Genomic DNA, 25,415 nt, shown 5'->3' on the forward strand with positions numbered 1-25,415 from the left:
TCGATTATCCGATTACATAGAAAATCACCGTCATGTGCCTTCAGTACAATGGGGGCCATCACAATGAAGTGGAAACATAAATATGATGAAGACACCATTAACACATTCTAGCCAAATGCCGTTGCCTGCTAAGTGACCAAACCCCCGGACCTGCTCTCACTTCGCAGTTTAGGAAGGTAGCAAGTGAGAGGGACACGTGTGAGAGGATATTAGCAGCAACTGAAACATCCTCTTTGATGGCATCTGCAAGTCTGACAGAGGAATGAAATGAATCAAGCGCCCCACGGGGTGACCCACTCTCACTGGAAGCTGCAGGTGTGGACCAGCTCACGTCACGTCACATTTGGGGAGACTCCAGCTTAAGAGATGAGGACAAGCGCTCGAGTCTCGTGTTTGTGAAGGTTTCTGCCTCAGTCTGTGAGGCTGAGTTTCAGTGTGTCCACATGTGCGCCAAGTTGACACCGCCTTAGAAATGATCTAGGTCGGCTTCCTTGTTCTACATTTGGAGAAACTGAAGCCTCAAGCGAGAAAATGATTTTCTGGGGGTAGAACAGCCCATGAGAAACAAGAGGCAGGACTAAAACCTGAGCTGTTGTTTCCCGATCCAGTATCACCTCCCCTCCACTCCCTCCTTCAACTATTAGGAAAATTAAAGAATTAAGGGGGAGATTATTTTGCAAGAAAAAAGGGCTAAATAGTTGGAATATCGATCTATCTATCTATCTGCAGTTTAATACTTTCACTTCATGTTATAAAACCTACAAGGAAATTTCAGGTACCACAGGCATTCATTTTATTTAAAAAAAAAAATGCCTACATAGCTCTCAACAAGCACCAGGCTCAGCCTTAAACACCTAACACATATAAGTGATTTTATTGCGAATGTACGAGGCAGGTGCTTTTAGCGCCCCCTTCTGTAGAAACCAGGACACAGAGAAGTTAATTAACTTGCTAAGGTCACACAGCCAGTAAGTGGCGGAATTAGAACTCTACACACTGGCTCCGAATTCTATGCTCTTACTTAGCATATCACACTTACTCTCAAGACATAAAGACGATCAGTGAATTGGGAGAAAAAAAACTATTTTGAAAATCCTAATATATTTTATATTAAGGTGCTGAACCAGGAGTCTCTGACTCATATTAGACTTCAGACATCTCCTTATAGACAGTCAGACATGCATGAGTTCAGAGTAAGTCTTGACTTCTGAGCAGCTGTCTAACTGCTAGTCTCTTAATGCCTCAGTTTCCCCATCTCTCAAATGGGGCTAATAGCATCTAATCCAAATCTTGAGAGGGATGACATAGGGCAGTGTCTGCCTAAGTAGTTTTCAACATCTAGAAAGTGCTCAGGGGATGGTAGTGAGAGATTGAAAGGATGACACCCATCCGCACTGATGGATTTATTCAGTGAGCCAGCTGGAGGCAGGGGACCGGCCCTAATGTCTCTGCGCTGCTTTGGCCAATCCAGCTCTCCCCCAGCGCAGCTTATCTTGTAGACGGCTCTGTTGACCTTGAAGGAGCTAAGAGTCCTTTCAATCTGGGTCAGATAGGAACATCTAATTTAAAAGTTAAAATGATTTAGTTTTCTTGGCCAAAAGTAGAAGGGTCCCCTCCCCCTCAGGGACGTGTAGACCCCCACTCGTGGGTGTAAAGTAGGTCCTGTTTGATCACCAACGCTCGAGCCATGAAGGAATCAATGGCTTTTACCTTTGGCCAGTCATTGATTCCTCCAGATTACCTGGTGCTGAGTCATGAAGGTTACGAGCTGCAGATGAACAGAAGGAGAATACAGACGTACAAGCCACATACGCGTGTGGGGATGGATGGTCTTAATCGGTACAAACATGTTAAATGGCTGAGTGCAGGATGTCGAGAGGGAAAGTGTGCTCTTGTGGGGAGACACTGTGGCACAGAAATCATCGCCGTGGCCTCTTCAGCTCACTCTGCAGCATCTCAGCTTTTGTGTTTCCTCTCCCACCTGCCCACCCACACCAAGTGGTTTCTCTTCCTTGGGAATAAGGATTATACGCCAGAGGTCCCTACGGCTTGTGCACGCAGACTACCTCCCTCTCTACCTTTTAGCAAGCGGTGGACTCTCTTTGCCGAAGCATTTTATCAAATGCTTCTTTTGTTTGAGGCCAAATAATCGTCAGATTACATTTCCATCCTGAACCTCTCCTCTTTCAGGAATTCCCGGGACTTTAAATGCACTGGCAGGTCCAGGTTCATAAGGCATCCGCAGCTCCACTCGGGGACTCTGGGGGAGCAGAGTCACGGATGCAATGTGTGCTCCAGCTCCAGAGCTGGCTCGGGGCTTAGAGTCCATGGAAGCCAGTGGTTTTTCAAACACAGCGCTATAAAACTCAGCTTTTATCTGTGCTACACAGTGGCTCCAAGGTATGATTTTGTTTGATCAAAGGGTTCCTTGGCTAAAGATTTAAATAAATTCAAATACTGAAAACACAAACATGTCCTCTCATTTATCAGATGAGGGAACGGAGGCCTCGGGGAGGTAAAGTAGAATTAATAAGTTACCAAAGCTGCTGTGAGCACTGGATGTGGAATCAGGGACTCCATTACCAGCCCTGTCACTTATTAACCGTGGAACCCTGGGGAAGACACCGGGGTCTTGGCACCCTCCCTCCTCTGTAACACAGGAATATCACTCCTTACTTTAATGCAGTTGTTGTAGGCGATTAAAGGAATTTAAAGTTGTGTTACAAACAGAAATGCTCTCTACATGCGTCCATTTATTTAACAGATATCCGAGCACGTATTAAATGCTGAATATCTACTTGGCATCTCTTCTTGGAAATCCCAAGTGTTCCCAAGCTTTTCATGTCCAAACCTGGTTACACAGTCTTCTTTCCAAACCTTCCAGGGTGCTCTAGCTCGGTGAATGGTACCAGCATCCGTCAGACTGTCCAACAAACATAGCTAAAAGAAGCCTTGGGTCTCATCTCAGCACCCTTCTCTTCCACTTTCACAGCCAGCCTAACGTCGAGCCCGCTCAGTTTCCCTTCTAAGTATCTCAGCATCTCTGCCCATTTCCCATGCTCACTCCCTGTACCATTGCCCTAACCCACATCGCAGGCATCTCGCTCCCAGGTGCCTCCTGCTGGTCGACCTGGACTCACCCTCGGATGTGGGTGCCACCCCGAGATGCCTAGACTTCTGCTCTTCCTCAAGGCGGCCTCTTCTGACTCTCCTGGCCGCACTGACCTCCACCTCTGTGCGATCTGCACGTGGGTTGTTCCTCATTCTTTACACACATATGGTTAACCTGTCCCAGTTATCTGCATAGCTGTATGATTAATGCCTAGACTTCCCATGAACCAGAAGCTCCGAGAGGCAGAGATCCAGCTTTGCACCCCACCTCCTTTATGGCCTTGAGTGACGACTGCCTCTCCTCCCCTGATATTCATTTTTCTTAACCGTGAAAAACAAGAAATCACCAAGTTACCTGGAAAGTGACATCCAGGGATGGAAGTCCGTGAATTCTTTGGATCTCTGGATCAGTATCTACACATATGTGTACGTATATCACACACATTTTTAGGCATAAATGTGTGTTCATTCACTTAGAGAGACAGAAACACACGCACACAGACTCAGGAATCAGTGCAGCTCCCTCTGCCTCCTCTCTCCAGAGCCTTCCTGTGTGCTACGTGGCCTGATTCTCTGATTCTCTGTCCTCTGGGGACAGCAGAAGCAATACATTGTAGGACCGCAAACTCGATTATGCTATTCATTATTCCATTGGGTGGAGATTTATTGAGTGCCTACTCTTTGACAGCTACTAAAATGGCTCCAGACCCTCCAAAGTGAAAGCACTGGGGGTCCCTGAATACACCCCCGTCCAGGCTCCCCCCCAGCTAGTCTCCTTGTCTAGACTTGGCGCGGGGCCATGCATGCAAATACCCCGAGGGCCCCTACCTGAATTCTCCAGGTCCTTATAGGCTTCGGCCCAAGCCTTGGCCATGTTGGCCAGCGTGTACTCCATGACCTGGATGTCGGTGATGGGGCAGTTGCACTGCGGGAACTCCTCGGCACACTGACACCTGCACTGGCTGTTCTGGCACACGTACTCCCCCTCCCCGTTGCACATGATGTAGCTCAAGGCCGACTGGACAAACTTCTCTTGCAGATACTGAGGGAAGATGATCTGAAGACCTGTTTGAGAATCACAAGAAGGGGGAAGAGAAAGGTTAGAAAAGGTGTTTCATTAGCAGTTTCGAGAGGTGATGCAGAGGACTCCGGAGCTGCTAGCTTGCTCCTTGTGTGTTGTAACCAAACCATTCCCGGGTCCGCCGAGATCATAATCTGCGAGACCTCCAGTTACGTTGCTTCTGCTTCAGCATCTCAGGTCATGACCTCGGCATCTCTGAGCTGCACACTCGAGTCCACTGTGTTAGGATGAGGCTAGAGCCAGACCTGTTAATAGACCTTCTCCATTTGGGGAGAAAACCCTTACTGGAAGCACAAGGTTATTGTTTGTTTTTCCTCACTTCCTTGATTTCTTTCTTTTTCTTTTCTTCTAATATTTATGAACCCTATTTACACAGCACACGTCCCGAGCTAGGCACTAGGGCTATAGAGATTAAAAAAACAACAACAAAACACACGCTTTTTGTCCTTGGGGAGTTTACAATATAATCAGCAGAGGAGGACCTGGACACACATCATCATAACACAGTTTTATAGACGCACAGGAGAGCTGGCCATATGTGGCACTGGATGGCAGAAGGCTGCAAACAACGTTGCCTGGGTAGCAGGGAAAGCTTTGTAGAGGAGATGAGATTCGGGCTGGCTGAACGTGGAAAAGCGATCGTGATATAAAAAAGAAGAACTGGAAATATCCTAAAGAGAGGGGTAGTAAGAACTAAAACTTAACATGTCTGCGGGTTGCTGGTGAATGAAGTAAATTTGGATGGCTGGGGGTGCAGTGCTGAAGGAGAACAGGGCTTAGAAAAGGGCAGATGCCAGAGTGCAAAGGTCATTATTATAAGCTAAGGAATTTGGACTTTAGGCTGTGAATAATGGGGAGGCGTTCTTTGGTAGTTTTCAAGGATAAGAATGATATAAGTAGAGTTATATAATTTCATAGGACGAATGTATCCCTCTCTCTCACACACACACACGCATCAGTGGAGAATGGCATCAGAGAAAATTAATTTTCTCTTCTTTGCTGGAAAACGAAGAAGGCAAAGCCCACCAAGAGGAAATAAGTAGCTCATGGCTGGAGGCTGAGCACCCTTGACCACATCTCCTGATCTTCTCTCTGTACTTGGCTAATCAAAATGCTGATCCTGAGAGCCAGTGATGGAGAAGGACTTATCTGGGCACGAGCACTGCTCCGGCCCCGTGAAATGTCAGCACAGCAGGTGATTTATTGCCTGTAGTGCCCAGAAAAACAAAAAGGCCAACTCTGGGCTAAATCAGTTCACTCCAGCACTCTCACCCAGGACATTTCTCTCCTCCCCACTGGGAGCCACTGACGGTCGTAGCCACCAACGTGCATCAGGGGAACGGTTTTCCTCCCCACTGTGTAAACAAGAACCGTGTTATTTGGATGAATTTTTTTTCTCAATCATGCTTCAAAGACATCCCTAATCCTGCTCCCCAGGGATCTGGTGGATAAACCCAGCATTTCTCTCACTCTCTACTTGGCAGTTGTGTTTCTAGATTTTTATCTTTCTTTCTCTTGCTTTCAAATGATTTTAAAAAAAAATGAAACCCTCATCATTTCAACCTGTCTTCATATCGCCACTAAAAAAGACTATTTTCAGACAGGCCATGTGGAAAAGAAGCTCGTGCTCCCAGCATGGCCTGCGGCAGGGCCCCACGGCCCAGGAGCCGAGAGCCGGGCCCGGCTAGGGTCAGGCCCCTCCACTCGCCGCCCGCGTCCTCTCAAGAGAGGCATTCACCCTCTCGAAGGCCCCCCCATTCTCTTCTCTAAAACGGAGATACTTTTAGTCCCTACATCCGAGACTTGGCGAGAGGACGACGTGAGAGGGCTCCTGCAGTGTCTAAAGCAGTTCCTGGCACATGGCAGGTAGACAATCGATGTGATTCATTCCTGTTTTTGAGGAGGATGATCGTGATGCCATCCCACTGATTCAAGTTTTCTGAAGTTTCCCCGGAAACGTCAGGACAAATGAAGGAACAATGGCTGTGAGTATGTGAGCAGAGGGAGGAGATACGCAGAAGGCGGTGCTCAGATATCTGGGGCGCTTCCACGAGCAGTAGGGGTTAGAATTTTATGCCTGCTGGACTCGTGCCGGTGGGAGGGCTATTTGGGAAAGAGGGTCCTCTGGCAACACGCATGGAAGGTGTTCTAACAGACGGAGCCGTGCAGCAGGGGCGACGGTCCACCCAGTGAGCAAAGGGTCCAGATGAGTTTGAGTCACGGCTCGGAAGGCCTCCTGCACAGAGGGCTGCGATGCAACTACCAAAGGGTGAGGCAAACCAAATCGAGCAGTGAAAGTCCTAAACCAAGCCTACAGGTCTTTCCGAGTAGGCATTCTTGAGTCATTTTATCTGGATCACCATTTTCGCTTCCCAAGCAAGATTTATTTTTAGCAGATCCCAATCCCCTATAGGCATCTGAGTCTATGGATTGGGGATGCGTTTCTCTTGCTTAAAGAAACTCTATAGACCTGACTCTTGGTCCTGTTTTTCTAGCTGGTTCATCATTTTCTTTCTTCCTTTTGTAGGGGATAAAATGTTCTCTTCTCCGTCCCAGCCCAAAAGGAGTTTGGGGAGGGCATTTTTAGAAAATGACGTCCAATCGTTTCTCCGTCTGGCAAGGATACAAAAGGCAGTTTTACCTACCCCATCTCATGCAACTGAAAACAGGTGATGTGGAGGGTGGGGGGCTTTCCGGGAGCAGCTGAGACACAAAACTGGCTGCTCTTTAAAAATGGAAACCCAGAACATGCCAAGCTGTCTCTGAGGCGGAATCTCCTGGGCGAATTTGAAAGAGAATAATGAAGACATCGCAATTAAAAAGCACTTTTCTGCAAAATGTCATTACTGTTGAACGTTACATAAGTCTTCCTGTGGCAGTGGGGGGTTCACGTAGCAGTCACCGCCCGCATCGTCTCCCGATGACCTGGGTCCAACAAAGAGACCCATTGCTAAGCATCCCCTGGATGGCGCCTGAGTCCTGCCGGCCTCAATGTAAGCTGTAAATAATTCGGAGGGGGATTTGGCCTGGGGAAGCACTGTTTGAAAGATATACAGCTGCCGGCTGGGGTGGAATCTTCTGTCTCCATCGTTCCCAGACACACACACACACACACAAACACACACACACACACACACGGAAAGGAAAGGAAAACTCGGAGAATGAGCGAGAAAGGCCGCCACGAGTGCCAAGCATATAAATTTTGCTTCACAAAACCCAGGAAGGCCAGAGTTGAAAGTTCCACTGGCACACCGGCTCACCCATGCTACACAAATGGAGTATTTCCCCCCAACTCATTACACTTAAAACAATCTTCTTATAAAAAAAAAAAATAAAAACCTTACGATACTTTAAAACGGAACATGTCACCGTTGTGCACAGCAATGGCCAATGTGGTGGTGGCGTCTGCCGTCTCTTTCCCTGATTTTTGCCTCGTCTCCCTCAGTCCATCTCCCACTCTGCCTTCAACACACACTTTGCACACGACTTTTTGAGTCTCACGTACAGGCTTTGGTGCTGAGGTCTGATGTCCTCCCTCTGTCACAGTCCCTCGCCTCCCTCCCACCTCCTAACATTCTCTTCCTTTTTTTTAGAACACACCAGGCATCCTGCCCTTTTTCAGTTCCCTCTTTGGGGCAACTTGTTCTTTCCTTAGTCTTTATCCTGGTCCTTCCCTGCGCCTAGAATATTCCTTTCCCGGATCTCTGCACGGCTCCCTTGTCCTGCCACTGGGACGTACACAGACTACCCAAGTTCAAGTGCCTCTTCTCATCTCTTGGTAGAATTAGTTTCTGAAGGACGTGATCTTATTCACTCGTCTTTGTTTTCTTCCCTCTCCCCCACGAGAGAGCGGGCTTCGGCAGGGCGGAGGCCTTGTCTGTCCATGACAGACCCCCACAGTGTACGACGGGGCCAAGCCCCGTGGGGGGGGGGGGGGCTTCAGGCCCTCATTTGTTGAATGAAAGAACCGTCCTCTTTCTTATCCCAACTGAAAAGGAAGTTGTCCGTAAAAACGTTGCGGACATGTCCACAGCGCCACAACTACAGTGACAGACTCGGGACTCAAATCCAGGAATTCCGCCCTTGTTCTGCAGCACCCGAGGGCCCTTCTGCCTGCCTCCCCACTGGGGAGGGGCGGGAACTGAGACAAACACCCGGCTTGGGGTCCCTGTGGGAGCTCTGGCACAGAGTGGCCTATGGGAAAATCTTGGCCTTTGGAAATTCACTTTTCTTGCCTGCAGAGTTAAAATTCCAATAACCACCTCCCAGGGCTGTTGTGAAGAGTAAATAAAGGGAGCAAAGGCGTAACTGGAATTTCAGCAAACACCTGGCTGTACGGGATAAATGTTTGTGCCCTCCCCCACACCCAGAATTCCTGCTGACCCCCTACCCTGACCATGTGATGGTATTAGGAGTGGGGCCTTTGGGAGGTGATTAGGTTTAGATGAGGTCAGGAAGGTGGGGCATCCAAGATGGGATTAGTGCCCTTCCAGGAAGAGGAAGAGACAGGAAGGCGCCCCCCCCACGCCCCGCCTCCCTCCACGAGCACACACTGAGGAAGGGCCATGTGAGCACACAGCGAGGAAGCAGCTGTCTACACGCCAGGAGTGTGTCTTTCCCAGACACAGAATCTGCTGGCATCTTGATCTTAGACCTCTCAGCCTGCAGAACAGTAAGAAATAAATGTCATAGAAAACAAATTTGTGGTTACAAAGGGGAAAGAGTGGTGGGGTGAGGGATAAATTAGGAGTTTGGGATTAACATATACACAGTACTACATTTAAAATGGGTAACAGACAAGGACCTACTCTATAGTGCAGGGAACTATACTGAATGTTTTATAATAACTTATAATGGGAAAGAATCTGAAAAAGAATATGTGTGTGTGTGTGTAACTGAATCACTTTGCCGTACAATTGAAACTAACATGCTATAAATCAGCTATATCTGATAAAAAATAGTAAAAGCAAAACAAAAGAAATGCCTCCTCCAAGTCACTCCATCTGTGCTGTTTTGTTATACCTGAGCTAAGACATTGATGTAATTAAGTGTTCAATAAATGTTAGGTTCCTCCATTTACACCCTATTAGAACATAATCCATTACCTGGACCCTTCTTGGAAAAATACTTCTTGAGTAGCCACATTTGGGCCAGTAGGAAATATGCTAAGAGTGCCTCTTGTCTTAATTGCATTATAGTGATTATTGTAGGTCTTCATAATTATCATTACATTGTTTGTATTTCAGTGAATTTTCCTTCCTTCCTCCCCTTCTCCCTTCCATCTTTCCTTCTTTTCTTCTCTCCTTCTCTCTAGTCTACTTTCCACACAACTGCTTAAGCCCTACTGTGTGCCTGGCGCCGTGCCGTGGGTACCAGAGTGAGTAAGGCAGGCAACCCCCTGCCCTCACCGACCTCACCATTTAGGAAGGAGGCAGACCTGTGTACAAGCTGCTCGGATGCAGTGAGACCAGTGCTTTACCAGAAGCATAGTGTTGCTCAGGAAACACAGAGGCAGAACACCTAGCCCATGGAATGGGGGTGGTCACAGACAGTGTCCTAGAGGATTGGCATTGAGGCTGAGATCCAGTGGATTAACCGGAGTTGGGGATGAGAGATCCACTGGAAGAGGAGTCTGGAAAGTGGAACAGCATGTGCAAAGGCCTCAGGCAATATCACTCCTTCCAACTAAGAACCAACTTGGCAATCGCCTTCCTTTCTGATTAAGGTTCATCTTTTTTTTTTTATTTGTTTGTTCCAAGTTCCCCAGAGAAGGAAAGAAAGAGTCCCAGTGCTTCAGAGAAGATCACAGCTCTGAAGGGCAGAATGACCTGGAGCAGAGATCTGTCAGCTCATTAGAGGGGCAGCATCTCTTACAACAACAAAGGTCAAGGATACCGGTCTCTGACAGGCAAGGAGGAAACCTGAGATTCAGAAAAAGACAAGGCGGCTCACTGTGCTGTTGGGTTTCACCCATCAGAGGGCGCTAAAGTAACAGAAGAAATTCAGGGCAACCCTGTATCGGATCCCTGAAAACTTTCCAGGGCAATGTCTGTATTACCATTTAGAGCTGACACCTGGTTCAGGCGACAGTGCTCAGGGAGCTAGGGAGCATTTCATGTCTGGAAAGAGGACACTATCAACTAACACTGAGGGTCCAAAGATCTGGAGATTATAGTCCGACACTCATCTCTGACCCTGATCCTGCTCTTTTGCTGAGAGGAACTCTTCGCCTTTCTCCTTCCTTCAACAAGCAGTACCTGAGGAATGGCTGGAGGAGACGTTTCCTAGCTTCTAAGGACACAGAGGGGCTGCCTGGAGATTCAAAACCAGAGCACAGAATCCAAGTACAAGAGAAAAAAGCCTTAACGGATGATCGAAACATAAAAAGTAGCATCATATCAGGTAAGTGGTAAGTGTTTAACAAATATATTTCAAATATTGAATACATCAGTGATCTCTCATGAAGATGAAAAGGAAATAAGTCTGGAGACAATAATTATGGGACACTTTGTGATGTGTATAGGATGCGGGGAGAGTCTTGAAACATGAGTAAGGTCTTAGGAGATGAAGGAGGGCAACCCCTGTGTTCCATGCGGAGAGTGTCCCTTGAGAACAGATCAGTCCGTGTACACACCTTGGATCAATCTAAGTCTTGTTCAAGGCAAGGACCCTATATCTTCCTGTTTTTCTCCCCCTCAGCTTTGTTTTATTTTTATTCTCTATCCTAATTACCTATCATAGTAATATTTTTGATGGATTTGCTCTTTTCTGACCTATTTCATTAAATATTAAATGCATGATCTCTTACAGTGCTAAGAGGAAGGGGGAAAAATATACAGGTTCTATTTTGGTTGACTATAAATATTTTTCTGTCCTGTTCTTGCATCAGAATGTGGCCCCCCGTGGGTATCGCTGAGCCCTCTAGGAGTCCCAGCTGTTGTCTTGTACCTGCTAAGTTCTGCTTGTCAAATTCTGTCCATTTCTGAAAAGCATGAGGTGGGGAGAGCAACAACAAGGACTGCACCTTTTGCAAAAAGTCAGCCTGACCCCCCTTCCTGTGAAAGCTCAGGGACTTCAGACTGGCAGCTAAAGGACTTCATGGCTCCAGCAGCCATTCTGAACTCCAGTATAATGAAGGCATGCAGGTCAATTACCCATCTGTTTGTGTTTCTATTGCCGTGAATTACAGTATCCATTGCTGACAGCTCATTGGAGTGGAATGAAAATAAGACGATAATTCACCGGGTGAAACTGTGCAGAAAGGGCGAAAAGGCTATGATCTCATTCAGAAGTTCAGCCCTGTCTCCACGACGGGTCATTTGCGCTCTGGGAAATGAACAAAGGCAGCTACCTGGGGGCGGGGAAGGTGGGTGGGTTCTGACTCCCCCTGCTGGATAGAGTAACCTTTCACTTTCCCAAGAATCGTCATCTATAATGCAGGACCTTAAGGAGCCAACTTGGAATCCTTGCATGAAAGATACAGGTAAACAAAGTTCAGCACCATAGAATGGGAACTCCTTTTTAACGATCAGAAGTTTGGAGGGATAACACAAGGTGCCTTTGTAGATAGAAGACTCCCCACCATTGGAAGTGTAGAAGCAGAATTTGAAAGCTGACACTGTAGGAATGTTCCAGAGAACCCATCAATGAGGATTCTCCCTTTGAAACAATTACACATCCCCACCCTCTGAACTCAGATGGGTTCATGTGACATGTTTTGGTCAATGAAATGTGAGTGTAAGTGATACATGCAACCTCCAAAATGGAGGTGTGAGAACGAACATATGCATCCACCAGTTTCTCTTTCCCCATCTCCACAAGAAGAGCCACGCTCAATTTGGAGGCCGCCACTTTTCTCCAGATAGCTGTCTTTCTTCATTCCATGAAGCAGAGTCACTGCTGACTTGTGACCATGATGTAGTATCAGTAAGAAATGAATATTCACATTTGCCCACCACTGGGATTCAGGGATTGTTTGTTAGCACAACATAACCCAGCCTATACTGACAGCTACAAGAGGTGATAAACTGGGGCCCATAAGCCAAACTGCCCTACAGCCTATTTTCACAAACTGATTTTATTGGAAATCAGCCACACAGATTTAAGTATTGTTGACAGCTGCTTTCACATTAAAATCGAGCAGTGGCAACTGAGACTATGTGTGACCTGCGAAGCCTAACATATTTGCCATCGGGCTCTTTGCAGAAAAAGTTTGCCAGCCTCTGTGCTGGTTGATCATTAAGAGTCATTCAACCTTGATTTTCTATGAGTCTATTCGGTGCTGTTCTTATTTCAATTATTAAGCAAAGATCAGTTAAGCATCTATTATGTGCCAGGCACTCTTTTAGGCCTAGAGAAAAAGCAAAAAATTAGAAGCAAAATCCTTGCATTCATGGAACTTAAGTTTCAGTGAGGAAGACAGAGTCAGAGAAGGATTTAAACTGGCAAAAGGGATCAGGGCAGAGAGACTTCTAAATAACAATTTCAACAGCACAGGAAACATAGTCAATATCTTGTAATAACCTGTAGTGAAAAAGAATATGAAAAGGAATATATGTATGTATATGTATGACTGACACATTATGCTGTACACCAGAAACTGACACAACATTGTAAACTGACTATACCTCAGTTAAAAAAAATATTAAAAAGAGACAATATGGTCTAAACTATGAAATCAGTAAGGATAAGGAAGCCAACATACTTTTTTCCCAACATACTTTAAAAATTTAATAAAATTTCAACATGAAGATACCCTTGAAGCTTTAAGCAGAGGTTAATTTAATTTAAATCTAAGCGTCTTCATAGAATTCGTGATAAAAACGAAATGACACCTGTAAGACTGTGTTCCCTGATCCCTAGATCAGCTGACGTCTGCAGCATCTTTTCTAACCTGTCTCCCTTTGCTTGCTGCATTCTGCACCGCCACTACCTCTGTCTCCCAAAGGTGCTCAGTTCTCTCTGTTCAGATTGTGACTCCAGCTCCAGCTGTTATTAACGCCACGGCCTTGGGAAGTTAAGACTGAAGGCTCAACTTCTCTGATGCTCACTTTCCTCATTAAAGCTTCCTTTGCGGGGCCGGTGTAAAAGCTAAAAGAACAGTTTTATATCTTGATTGTAGTGGTCTCTTGATTACATGATTGGATATGTTTGTCACATTCCTAGAACTGTTCTGCTCAAAAGGGTGGATTTTTCTGTATGTAAATTATACCTCAATGAATTGGAAAATAGAATCAGTTCTATAACACGTGAAGCTTTTAGTACATGACAGCTGATCAACTCACGTCATTTCACGTCCTCACCCTGTTTTCTACTGGCTTCCCTGGAAGCCTTCGGCAATCTCAGGCACCCCCTGTGTGGGCAACCAAACACGCCTTGCACGTATCTTAAGTTCTAATAGACCACGTGCCGCATCACATCATGTGTGTTTATGGTCTTGTTCCTCCTGGTCTGTGAGCTCCTTGAATGCAAGCAGCAGTCACCTCATTCACTTCCTGTTTCCTTGTCTCCTAGCACACTCGTGGGTCCCCAGTAAATGAGTTTGCAGGAATGTGAATTTAGAGAGAACGGGCTTCATTCATAGAGGACGGTGGGTCTCTGTTCTGTGCTTAGCACACCCCCACCTCCAGATGCATCCCTCCTGAGCACAACCTGTCTCATCGTTCCTCCCATCATAGCCGGAAACCTGGATTTATTTTAACTTCAGCTCAATAGCAGGAGACAGGGGCTCAGAAACATCTGAGTGACAGAAATACACAAATCAAAAACACATCCTAAGAGAACAATGATGCTCAAAGGACTTGACCACTAATCTCAGCACATCTTTTCTTTGGGATCCATTGCTGTAAGTTATGATTCTTGAGGACTATACCCGCCTTTTATATTTCTTTGTATCTTTCTACAATATCACGCACTGTACTAGATCATAGTTGGTGTGCACAATTAAAACTGCTCTCCCCCTCCTTCTCTTGTCTCTGCGACATCAATCTTCTGCAAAAATTCAGTCCATATTGAATCTCAACATCCACAGCGTGGCATTGAAGACAATGAAACACAAAGCTGACATGGCAAAATCCCTTAAAGAAGCTTATAATCAAATTTAATAGAAGAGGGAAAACCCAGACGCAAATGGACAGGTTGCAAGATGAAGTTAAAAAAAAAAAATGCCGTAGAAGAGGCTTAAAATGTCCTGAAAGAGGCTTCTCAGAAGAGGAGGCGTTTGGAGGAGTAAGGGGCTTGCCTGAAAGATGGGAATCCAATGCAACAGAGAAGCCACATGAGCTGTGAAGACTGTTAGCCATGCAAGAAGGCTCCTGGCATAGAGGAAGCCCTCAGGAAATTGTCATTAGGTTGAGCCAGTCCAGTGTGGTGTAGAATGAGAATCGTAAGAATTCAGAGAACCTGGAGCTCTCTAGGGGCTGGGTGATGTATTCATTTCATCACTTACCCATTCACTTATAAACTCATTTAACAAATATCTTCTGATCACTGTGCACTAGGTTCTGTACATCATGCTAGAGACAGAGATGGCCCCTGCCAATGAGGAATATATACTCCAGCTAGGGAGTCAGATTAATAATAGGACAATTACACTATTGTGTGACAAATCCTAGTAAAGGAGGGGGGCAGGGTACCTAATAACCTAAAATCCTAGGGCAGGAGTGGTCAGAGAATTTCTTCTGAGAGAGGTGGAAGTCCAAGAGTTGGAGGAAGGTGCAAAGTAATAAAAAACAAACAACAAAAGATGCACATAGCAAAACATAAGAAATAACATAGGCCTGGAGTAGGGATGCAGGTATGAACAGGATGGGGAAGATGGCAAAGTCAAGAAGATAGGCAAGGGTTTGGTTAGGTCTACACCTTGTACCAAAATCAGAGACTGTGAAGGGTTTTCAGCAGAGCAGTGACAGTATTTGATTTGATTTTAAGAAGAGCAGACTGGTTGCTTCAATGGGGATGGATTGGCAGGAGTGATCAGAATCAGGAAGGCAGGTCTGATAATCTCTTGGCCCATCCATGTTACTGTAAATGGCATTATTTCATTTTTTTTTTAATAGCTGAGTACTCTTTTATCCAATCATCTGTCGATGGCGATTTAGGCTGTTTTCATCTCTTGGCGATTGTAAATGGTGCTGCTATGAACACTGGGGTGCATGGATCTTTAACTTGAATTAGAGTTTTCTCCAGTTATATGCCCAAGAGAAAACAGTGCTGTACACTGGAAACTAACACAACATTGTAAATCAAGTACACTTCAATTTTAAAGAAAAGAAGGCTGGTTTGACGATAATTGCAATGATCCAGGGAGGAGAGAAATGATGATGGGAGAAGGTGAACCAAGACAGGGGTAAAGAAGGAAGGATTTATGATGAGGGAACAGGTGTTTGTGTTGGGCACTGAAAGATGGACTGAACTCAAAGAGAGAAGGGAGGTCATTTAGGTCATATAGAGGTTCTGAGTGTGTGATTGATAGGAGTTAGAGCCTAGTCTGGAAGGAGCTGAGGTTTTTAAGAAGAGATACTGGAAAAGAAAAAAAGAAAGGGGGAGGAGAAAGAGAAAGAAGGAAGAAAGAGAAGGAGGAAGAGAAATGATTTCAGATCAATAAGTGAAATGAGCCGTTTGAACGTGACTGCTAGGAGGAGGTGCTCAAAACAGCAGAGTCTCAGGCATCCTTCCTGAGGTGCAGAGTGTAAATGATGCCTGAAGTTGTCAGTCTTCCATCCCACATCCCCTCACTGACCAGCCTCCCATCTTTTAAAGATTTTTTACTGCACTCTGGGCCATCTTTCTCTTTTGGAAACTGAGGGTGGGCTGGTGACCTCACTTCTTTTTCACTGAGAAAAATATCATATATCATTGAACCTAAGATGCCATTTATTGTAAAACATACCACTGTTTTGTGTACATCAAGGGAAAAAAAAATACCCTGCCAATTAAACTATGACATGCCATCAGTTATAAGAAACATTCTAATTACAGAGATATTAAAATCTGAAGAATCTTATAACAAATCTACACAAAGTTGTCAGAAGTTCAAGAAAATGGTCCCATGACCACAACTATGAATTTCACCCATCTGTGGGCTCATAAATTCTCCGTCCCTTCAGTAGGTATGAACTTGCAGGAGCTCTTCCCTAAGGCAAATCATCTCAGTCCTGTACCAGATCCTATTCACGCTTCCCTGCTCAACTCTGGCTCTAAAAGAATCCCTCTTGCTCACAGAATCAATGTTTCCCTCTCTGAAGATGACTTCCATCAGCATATTAAAGTTTTGTTGCTTCTACATTAAAAAAGAAGAAAAACTCACAGACTCCACGTCACCTTCTGCCACTGTGCCATTTACTGTGAGATTCCTCTGTAGAGTTTGCTATGTCCCCTGCCTTCGCTTCCTCTCTTCTTGTTTTCTCTTGGGCTCATTCTACTCAGGCATCCACTCCCATAATTTCATTGAAGCATCATTGTCAGGGTCACACACGACCTCCATGTTGTGAAATCCACTACCCCGGTCTCAGTGGTCATCTGACTCGTCCTATCAGCAGCATCTGACATGGTTGACAAAGACCTCTGTTTTGAAAAACCTTCTTTACTTGGTTTCCAGGATCCCACACTCTCTCTTGGCTCTCTTCTCACCTCCCTGGTGACTCCTTAGCTTTCTTTCCTTGTTCCTCACTATTTTCCCATTATCCCAACTCTTTGACATTCAATTCCCCACAGCACAATAGGATTTAAGGATTGCATTCCTTCTTTTCTCTGTCTACACTCTCTCCCAAGGCAATCTCATCCAAACTCATATCATTCAATAGCATCTCTCTAGTTTCCCTTGACTTTCCAAAAGTCCACTCAACATATACGTTTGTATATATAATAGACTTCTCCAACCTAGGTTCAAACCCAGTTAGGTTCAAACCTAATCCCTTCTGTCCCATCAAAATGAGTCCCTCCCACCGTAATCACCGTAGGCAAAGCTTTGGGGTCATCCTCTGCTTCTGTCTTTCTCTCACAAGCATTTTCTCAGTCCATTGCCAAATAATGTCAGCTCTACTTAAAAATATACCCATACCCCAATCACGTCTCACAACCCTCACTGCCGCTATCATGGTCATGGCCACCATTTTCTCTCACCTTGCTAAACGCTATAGCCTTCTAACTGAGTTCCTTGTATATGACCTTGCCCCCTAAGTCTTTTCTACACAGCAGTCATAGTCATTCATTTAAAATGTGAGCCAGGTTCAGTTACTTCACTGCCCGAATTGGCAATGGCTTCTCATTTCATTCAGAGTAAAATCTAAAGTCTGTTCCATGGTCTACAAATTTCTACATGACCTATTCCCTCACTATCTCTCTGATTGTCAAAGGAAATACATTTCTTTGTTTACATGTTTATTGTCTGCTCCCCCAACACCCACACATTAAATACAAACTCCAAAATGATTGAGGCTTAGCTTATCCACTGCTCTACATGCAGCTCTTAAAACGCCTGACGTTGATGGTCAACAAATATTACCAAATGAATAAGTGAACGTATGAATGGATACATTTCTGGATTATCCCTAGATTTCAGCAAAACATTTTCTCTACATCCCTTTCCGCATCAGTGAGTTACCGAGGCAGAGGTCTGCTCTCCGGATGTTCATCTTACCAGATGGATACGAGATTAAATTACATGACAATGTCAGTAAAACACCCAATGGGCTTTGTGGAGAGAGAAGTATAAAGAAGTTTATTTTTATAAAAAGTTATCATTATGCCATTAGCGTTATTACAACCAGTTCGGCTGTTGCTGCTTTGACTACAAATAGCCTCTGTGCATTTCCACGGTCTGTTCTTTCTCATTTCTAGTCTCTTTCTCCTATCCTCCTCTTTCTTTTTCCTATTTCCTTCCACCTTTGCCCTGTTTTGTGAACATTTTATGAAATACCACGAAGGGAGTGTCATTAGAGCACCATTCATATCATCCTCAATTTATCAAAAGAAACCTCTGCAGAATCTCCCCTCTCAGCCTCATTCAGAGGCATCAGGAGGGGAACAGAGGAATGGAGAACAACCCATTTTGAGAAGGAGAAACTCTGCAGTCAAGCTGTTGAGGTTAAAATTCTGACTCAATCACTTATTAAGTAACTTCTCTCAGCCCCGGTTTCCTCATCTGCAAAATGGGGATGTTATTTATACCTTCCCCATAGGAATGCCGTGAGAATTAAAAGTGCAGTAAATGCAATTACATAATACAAATAAGTGTAAGTTAAAATAAACAAGAAACAAATATGTGAATGTACATATAATAAAAATAAATTAACACAGTCCCTGGCACACAAGGAAGTGCTTAATAAGCAGGATCTGTTATTTCTGGTTCCTCTACCCTCAGTCCACACAGCTTCCCTTCTAGCTGGGCTGGACCATCTCCTGCTCTTTTCTGCCTCTGCTTTATTCATGATCTCTCTTTGTAGAGGACGTCAAGATAGAGCACATTATTAAATACATTTTTAATAGCTGCATATTATGTACCCAGAAACGCATACATAGAAATCGTGTGTACAGCTGTATGAATTTGCGCAAAGTAAACACACATGATCAAGAAACAGAACACCATCAAGACCTCCAGAAACCTCCCTCATCTCTCTTCCATCACTTCCCTCCCCATCCCTCCTCCCCAGAGGTTCTGGAGCTCTAAAACAATATACTTGCTTTACTGTTTCTGATCTGTATAAGAACTGGGTAAGAATGGAATACAAGAATGAAATCCCACAGCGTGTCCTCTTTTGCATCCAGCTTCTTTTATTCAGGGTTACACTCATGAGATTCTCCAATATTGTTGCATAAAAAGGTAGTTTATCCTTTCTCATTTCTGTGCTGTGCCCATCGTATGACTGTGTGACAAGTTATTTATCCATTTTCTTGCTGATGGGCATTTGAGGCTATTTCCATTTGGGGGTCTATTTATAAAAAAAATTCTATGAACATTTGTGTTTTTAGTGAACATAGGTAGCATTTCTGGTGGGCATATTCCTAGGAGTTGTAATTGCTGGGTCGTGGGGTGGGGCCATATTGAGTTTTCCAAAGTGACTGTATTATTTATTCTCCCAGAATCAGTGCACATGAGTTCCCACTGTTCCACGTTGTCACTCCTTGATATTGTCAGTGTTTCTTTCATTTGAGTCAAACTGATTGCTGGGTTATGACATTAAGTTGTTTTAATTTACATTTTCTGAATTCTAGGCAAATCAAATGTTGATTTGCCATTTTGATATTCTTGTTTGTGAAGTGCCCGTTCATGTCTTTCACCCATTTTCTTTTCTCACTGGATTGTCTGCCTTTTCCTTATTGGTTTTAGAGGTTATTTATATTTTACATGAGAGTTCTTTGTCAAGTACATATATCACAAATATTGCCTTCTATTCTGTAGCTTGAATTTTTATTCTATGAATAGCATCTTCTGATGAACCAAAATTCTTAATTTTAATATGGGCCAATTTGTCATTTTCTTTATACTTTGTGCTTTATGTATGTTATTGAGTAAATATCAGTCTACCCAAAAGTCATGAGATATTCTTCTTACTATTTTAGAAGCTTTTTTGTTTTACGTTCCACCAGGAGAATATTTTTCCTCTTTTCTATGATTCCTCTACTTAAACAAACAGAATAAATTACCTCCTTCTCTGAATCACCATAATAATAAGCCTTACTTTTACGATATTACGTACCACCTTGAATCGCATGTCTTTTCCTGTCCATCCTCTCTATCTTATCCTTGCATTCCATGCACCCAAATATCTAAATCTTTTATGATATTTTCACTAAATCTCGGTCATGATGCCTCCCAAGTCACTCCATGATTGGTCTATTTCTCTCCATCCCACCTGCTACCTCCACTGTCTAAATATATGACATCTCATCTTGAATTACTGCAGTCACCCTTAATTAACAGATCACCAACCTCAGATCTACTCCTATCTAATTAATTGACCACACAGTCACCAGAGCAATCTTCCAAAGCATCAATCTCTTCCTGCTACTTTGTTTTTAAAAATTCTTCCATGGTTCCCATTCCTCTCAAATTCATGTTCAACTCATTAGTGTGCTGCCTTCCGGGATTGGAAAGATTATTTTGCCTTTCTGACCAATGAAGTCTCTGCTTTAATCTCTTAAGGTCGCTTCATTTCCTTGAATGCCCCTTCATAAGGACTCTTCTCCGTATCTATGCCCCTGCCCTCTCTTCACTCTTAAGGGCTAATCCTGTGCATCTTTTTAACAAGAAAACTTTCCTGATTCTCTAGTAGGTTAGGTCCCCATACTATGGGGTATCAAAGAACCCTCATAGCTTTTCTCCCTTCAAACCCATTACACATTATTATTTGTTTAAGCCCATGGTCTCAGATAGAGTGTATACTTCTGTGGGGCAAAAAGTATGTCTGTCTTGTTCACCACTGTGTTCTGGTGCCTTGCTTGATGCAACATGAGTTCTTGAAAAACATTTGCTGAATTGAATTGACCTGATTTGTGCTCATATGTCCAGCATCTAGCACTGGATTTGGCACATAGTCAATCTCAATAAACGTTCAGTGATTCAGCATCGTCACAAAACTCGAGAGTCAGTATTGAGAAGGATTTAAAGATCACCTACTTCAATCACCAACCCAACAGAATGGTGGTTAAATAATTTCTGTCACATCCCTAGCAAATGTCACCAACTTATAACTCATAACAAAGAGTCACCATATACATCAGCAGGCCATTCTAGGGTTGGGCATTAGAAGATCTATTTTATACTGAGTTTGAAATTATACTGAGTTTTATTCCAGTTAAAAGCTGGGATCTTTGTAGTATCTTGCAAGTAGATCAGGTTTGGCCCATTTTATCCATATTATTGAATCTGACTATCTTTTCTGTAAGACAGCCCTTTGGGTATCTGCACACAAGTCCTTTTGCTCCAAGTCAACCTTCTTCAGCTATTCATCTTGTAAGACATTCTCCTTCAGTTTCTTTACGACCCTCCTGAAATGTGTGTCTCGGACTTGGGCCCAATCCTCCAGGTGTGCTCTGATCAATCTAGACTAGAACAAAGCTGGCATTTCCTTTTTTTGTGTGACTAGCATACTTCTAATAATATAATTAATGGCAGACCTGGATTTTGGAGGATTGAAGATTTAGGCTTATACGATAGGTGCTTATTGAGAAAAGGAATCCCAAATTAGATGAGAACGTGAATATTTAGAATGAGAAAAGTTGGGGACTTGGAAGGTGAGGGAGCCCTAGAATATTAAGTTTCATTAGCTTCCCAGTAAATCAGCTTCTAAATGTCCCTAAGATCTTAATAACTTCCTAGTGACATCCTGTTAATCCGTCTAAATTTGCTCCAATTACAACTCACAAGTCTCTCCACCTCCTACTCGCACAGCAGGCTGACCAGATGCAGAGCGGAGCTATTCGTCCTGGACTCCCACGCTGCTCTCAGTCCACAAGGTCACTGTGGGCATCACAGGAACTAACGCTGAAAATCCTGGCGCCCCCCCCAGGTAGGTCTGTCTTTCTTACTCCTGTCTTTTCAGGCATTACCAAACCCATGTCTACTCTTTTCTCCACTAAACGGGGTAGGGCTATTCTTCATGTATTTGAAGTTTCATTTTGTTGGCTTTTGTTTTAACACTTAACCAATTTCTTGGCCTAAACTCCCCTGATGGGTTTTCATTCACTGCTCCCAAGTGACACTACCAAGCCCGCCCTGCACCACTTCCCAACTATCTTCTATATCAGGAGCATGAATCAAAGAGTTGCCAAGGAACCAGAATATAAAAGTCATATTAGGCTTTGCTTAGCTCGACCTGCCAATCTCAGCGCGACTTTCCTCCCACTGACATTCAGAATCCCCTTTAGCATATCCCTCTCCAGAAGGTCACATTTTCAGTTTGCTCAAAGTTAAAGCGTGTCATTTTTTTTCCTGACTATAAAGTTAATGCACGATCGTGGTAGAAAAGTTAGAAAAGAAACTGGAAGCCTAAAATAAATCATCTATAATCTAATCACGCAGAGGTAACCTTTTTTAACATCTCCATATATTTCCTCGCAATGTTATTTTTTTTTATCCTGTTACATTAAGATCATGCCACACGTTCAATCAGAAACCATCGATTTTAAAATTAACATTACATCAAATAATTTTCACATATCTTGGAAATTCTTTATAAACAACCTAATATTATGTTGCATGGGTGCTACATAATTCATTTAGTCTCTTCATGTGGAGAAATTGAAATATTTACATTGTTTTGTGTTTTTTTGCTATTATGAATTATGCTTTTTAAAACAGCACTATCAATAGTTAAAGTCTTGCCATTTTTCCCCCTACAATCTCCTCTCCTCTTTACGATGAATTAATTAATCAGGATAAAATTACAATTTTTAAAGATTATATTTTCTTTAAGGTCATGAGTATATATGGAGCAAATAACATGGACCTGACATATAATAGATATTAAACAAATACAAATATTTATATATATCAACAAATCAATCCTTATAATTATTACAGTTTCACTAGCAATGCCTAAGATGATTTGTCTTTGTATATATTCAAGCCAGCATTGGAATGTTCTTATTTGTAAATTCTGCTAAAAGCACACATGTGTGTGTGTGAATATATTGATGACCACAGACGATTAACAAATAAGGAGAAAGATTACACAGAACCAAAAATTCTATAAAATTTCCTATACTTCTTGGAATTCAAATAACATCTGCCAAAATACATTGAGAATCAAACACAATAATGTGGGAAATTCAGACGCTACGATATGAAACTTTAATATATGTTAGATCTAGAGCATCTATAAATAACACTGTTTAGACATTTTCATCAAAATAATCAGATAAAGCTCACATTTCCATACTTTATATCTGAAAACTAATTAATAACCATGAATTTAATGTCCTGTATATGTTAAAACTTTAAAAAAGACATCATATCATAACTGTCTTAATTTCCATATTTTCAGTTTTCATTGGTTTCTCTGCCTTTCATCTTCTTCTTCATTCTCCCTCCACATCATGCCTCCTGATGCCCACCGTCCCTCCTCCTCCAGGCTGCCCCTACCCCCGCCTCTGGTCCCACCATTTCCGCTGACATCCTACCTTGAAGGTGCAGTTTGCTCTCCGTGCTTTGCAGAAGGACGGAACTCACAGAGTCCAGATTGTCATAGCTGTTGCAGCCCAGAGGCCCAGTGCGTGTCTCTGTGACCTGGAGCGGTGACAAGGTGACAGATGTGAGACAGGTGCCCTTGTCTGGGACAGATCCTGTAGAGTCAGCCCCCAGAAGAGCAAAGGCAGCAGAGAAGGTCTCCTGGCCTGAGCCAACGGCTGCTCCTTGAGCCCCTGGCCTGTGCCAAGGACCATGCCTGTCACCAAGCGGACAACAGGATAGCAGGGCAATCTAGCACACAGACTGGAGCCAGGGCACCCAGGTTCCACCTTTGCTTCTCACGTCACAGAGTCACTTGAAGGAATATTAAGTAGAAGCACTAGAGTGTATTTCCAAAGCCTGGGCTTTGGAATTAGGAAGAATCAGTGTTAAATCCTGGCTGGGCCATTCATTTGCTGTGTGACCTGAGGCAGTCACTTCTCTACGCTTCTGCAACCTGAAGCTAGTAAATCCTTTCCAGGAAGGTTGTGAGACTAAACCTGAAAGGTTTCAGTGCCTGACACGTGGCATGTGTTCAATGGCGGGCATCTTATTACCAAAAGTCTCCATAAACTGTAATATGCATTATCAGCGAGTGCATATGCACTATTGTTAGACAAGAGCCATAAAACGATTCCCATTTTCCAAAAAAGAAAAAGGCCAAAAAAATTAGCAAAGAGCACAGTCCACTCCACTGCAGACAGAAACACCTCAATCGTATGATGGTGTGTTTCTAAAACATGGTCTTAGAGTAATTGAGGTGGTGGACAACAGAGGAACGTGGAAATCTGAATGCTTTAGTATGTAAAGAGGATTCTTCATCTCCGTAGTCTTCACGTCCCATGATTTAACACAATCGCTTGTAGGACTGTTCTGTGGTTTGCGTCCAGCTCTAAAGACACAGCGCTGATTGCTTAAGGGAGTGATGCCTTGGGACAGAGTCACACTCATCCCCAAACACCAGCTGTGCCTTTTTCCAGCTGCGAATCCTTAGGTCAGTAACTACCCTTCTGAAGCCTCAACTTTCCTATCTGTAAAATGTAATACTGTTACCCACCCTCATTGTAAAGGGATCGCATTTTTGAAGAGTTGAGCACTTAGGGAACAGTATGTAAATAGATGGCTATTAGGCTTTGCTTTAAAAAAATAGTTTATTCTTTTTTGTATAGAATAATAACATAGTTGTTGTTCAATTAGAGTCAAAACTACTGATTCATTTTGCTAAAGACACTCAGGAAAGGAAAACCACGGGCAAAACTTCCCCCCTGGGTCAGCTGCTCATCTTAAAGCTGGCAGGGAGAGTAATTCTAGCCAACAGGGTTTCGAGGTAGGGCGAAGAAATGGCTAGAAACAGACTCAAAGCCATGGAAAAGAAACAGTTATCAAAGGGGGAACTGGGAGGGATAAATTAGGAGTTGGGGATTAGCAGATACACACTACTGTATATAAAACAGATAAATGACAAGGACCTCCTGTAGAGCACGGGGAACTATATTCAATACCTTGTAATAGCCTATAATGAAAAAGAATATAAAAAAGAATATATATAAAAATGTATAACTGAATCACTATGCTGTACTCCAGAAACTAACACAACATTGTAAATCAACTATACTTCAATAAAAAAGAAATGGCTAGAAAAATCCAAGTCCCAGATTGAGTGTTGAGGACAGTACTACTGCAAGAATGGTTTCTTGAGTGGCCTCTGTGCGGTTTCTCTGGGAAATTCCTTGTAAGGAGGCAGACTGTACTTCCAGGATGCACAAAAGAGGATTATCTTCTGACAGAGCTTCAATATCGCCGTTCCGCATCCCATCCAGCGGGGAGAGAACCATTTGGTGCTAATGAAAACCAGGCCTTTGCTTCACTCGGACTCCAATAGCTTCATAAAGATCTGTCTCTCTGTGCTGAGTTCCCGAACAACATAATCCCCCCAATATGGGTGATTCTTCTCAGATAAGCTGGCTCTTTGTTTGTCGAGCTGATTTATTTCTCTCCTTCTTACCTCCCACATTTTTCTCCTCTCCTGGTCAATTTCTGACTCATCTGCCTGAA

General features: G+C 43.6%; 1 protein-coding gene across 1 annotated transcript in view; it reads right to left on the reverse strand.

The window, feature by feature from the left end:
* The window catches only part of BRINP1 (BMP/retinoic acid inducible neural specific 1), a 159,780-nt gene that overhangs the window by 26,179 nt on the left and 108,186 nt on the right, over window positions 1-25,415 (reverse strand). Inside the window, exons 5-6 of the mRNA XM_031450321.2 lie at window positions 23,315-23,420; window positions 3,940-4,176 (exon numbers count right to left, since the gene is read on the reverse strand). Coding sequence (XP_031306181.1) covers window positions 3,940-4,176; window positions 23,315-23,420 — 343 coding nt within the window. The remainder of the gene's footprint in view (window positions 1-3,939; window positions 4,177-23,314; window positions 23,421-25,415) is intronic.

The sequence above is a fragment of the Camelus dromedarius genome, chromosome 10 (genome assembly GCF_036321535.1).
Source record: "Camelus dromedarius isolate mCamDro1 chromosome 10, mCamDro1.pat, whole genome shotgun sequence".
Classification (NCBI taxonomy): domain Eukaryota; kingdom Metazoa; phylum Chordata; class Mammalia; order Artiodactyla; family Camelidae; genus Camelus; species Camelus dromedarius.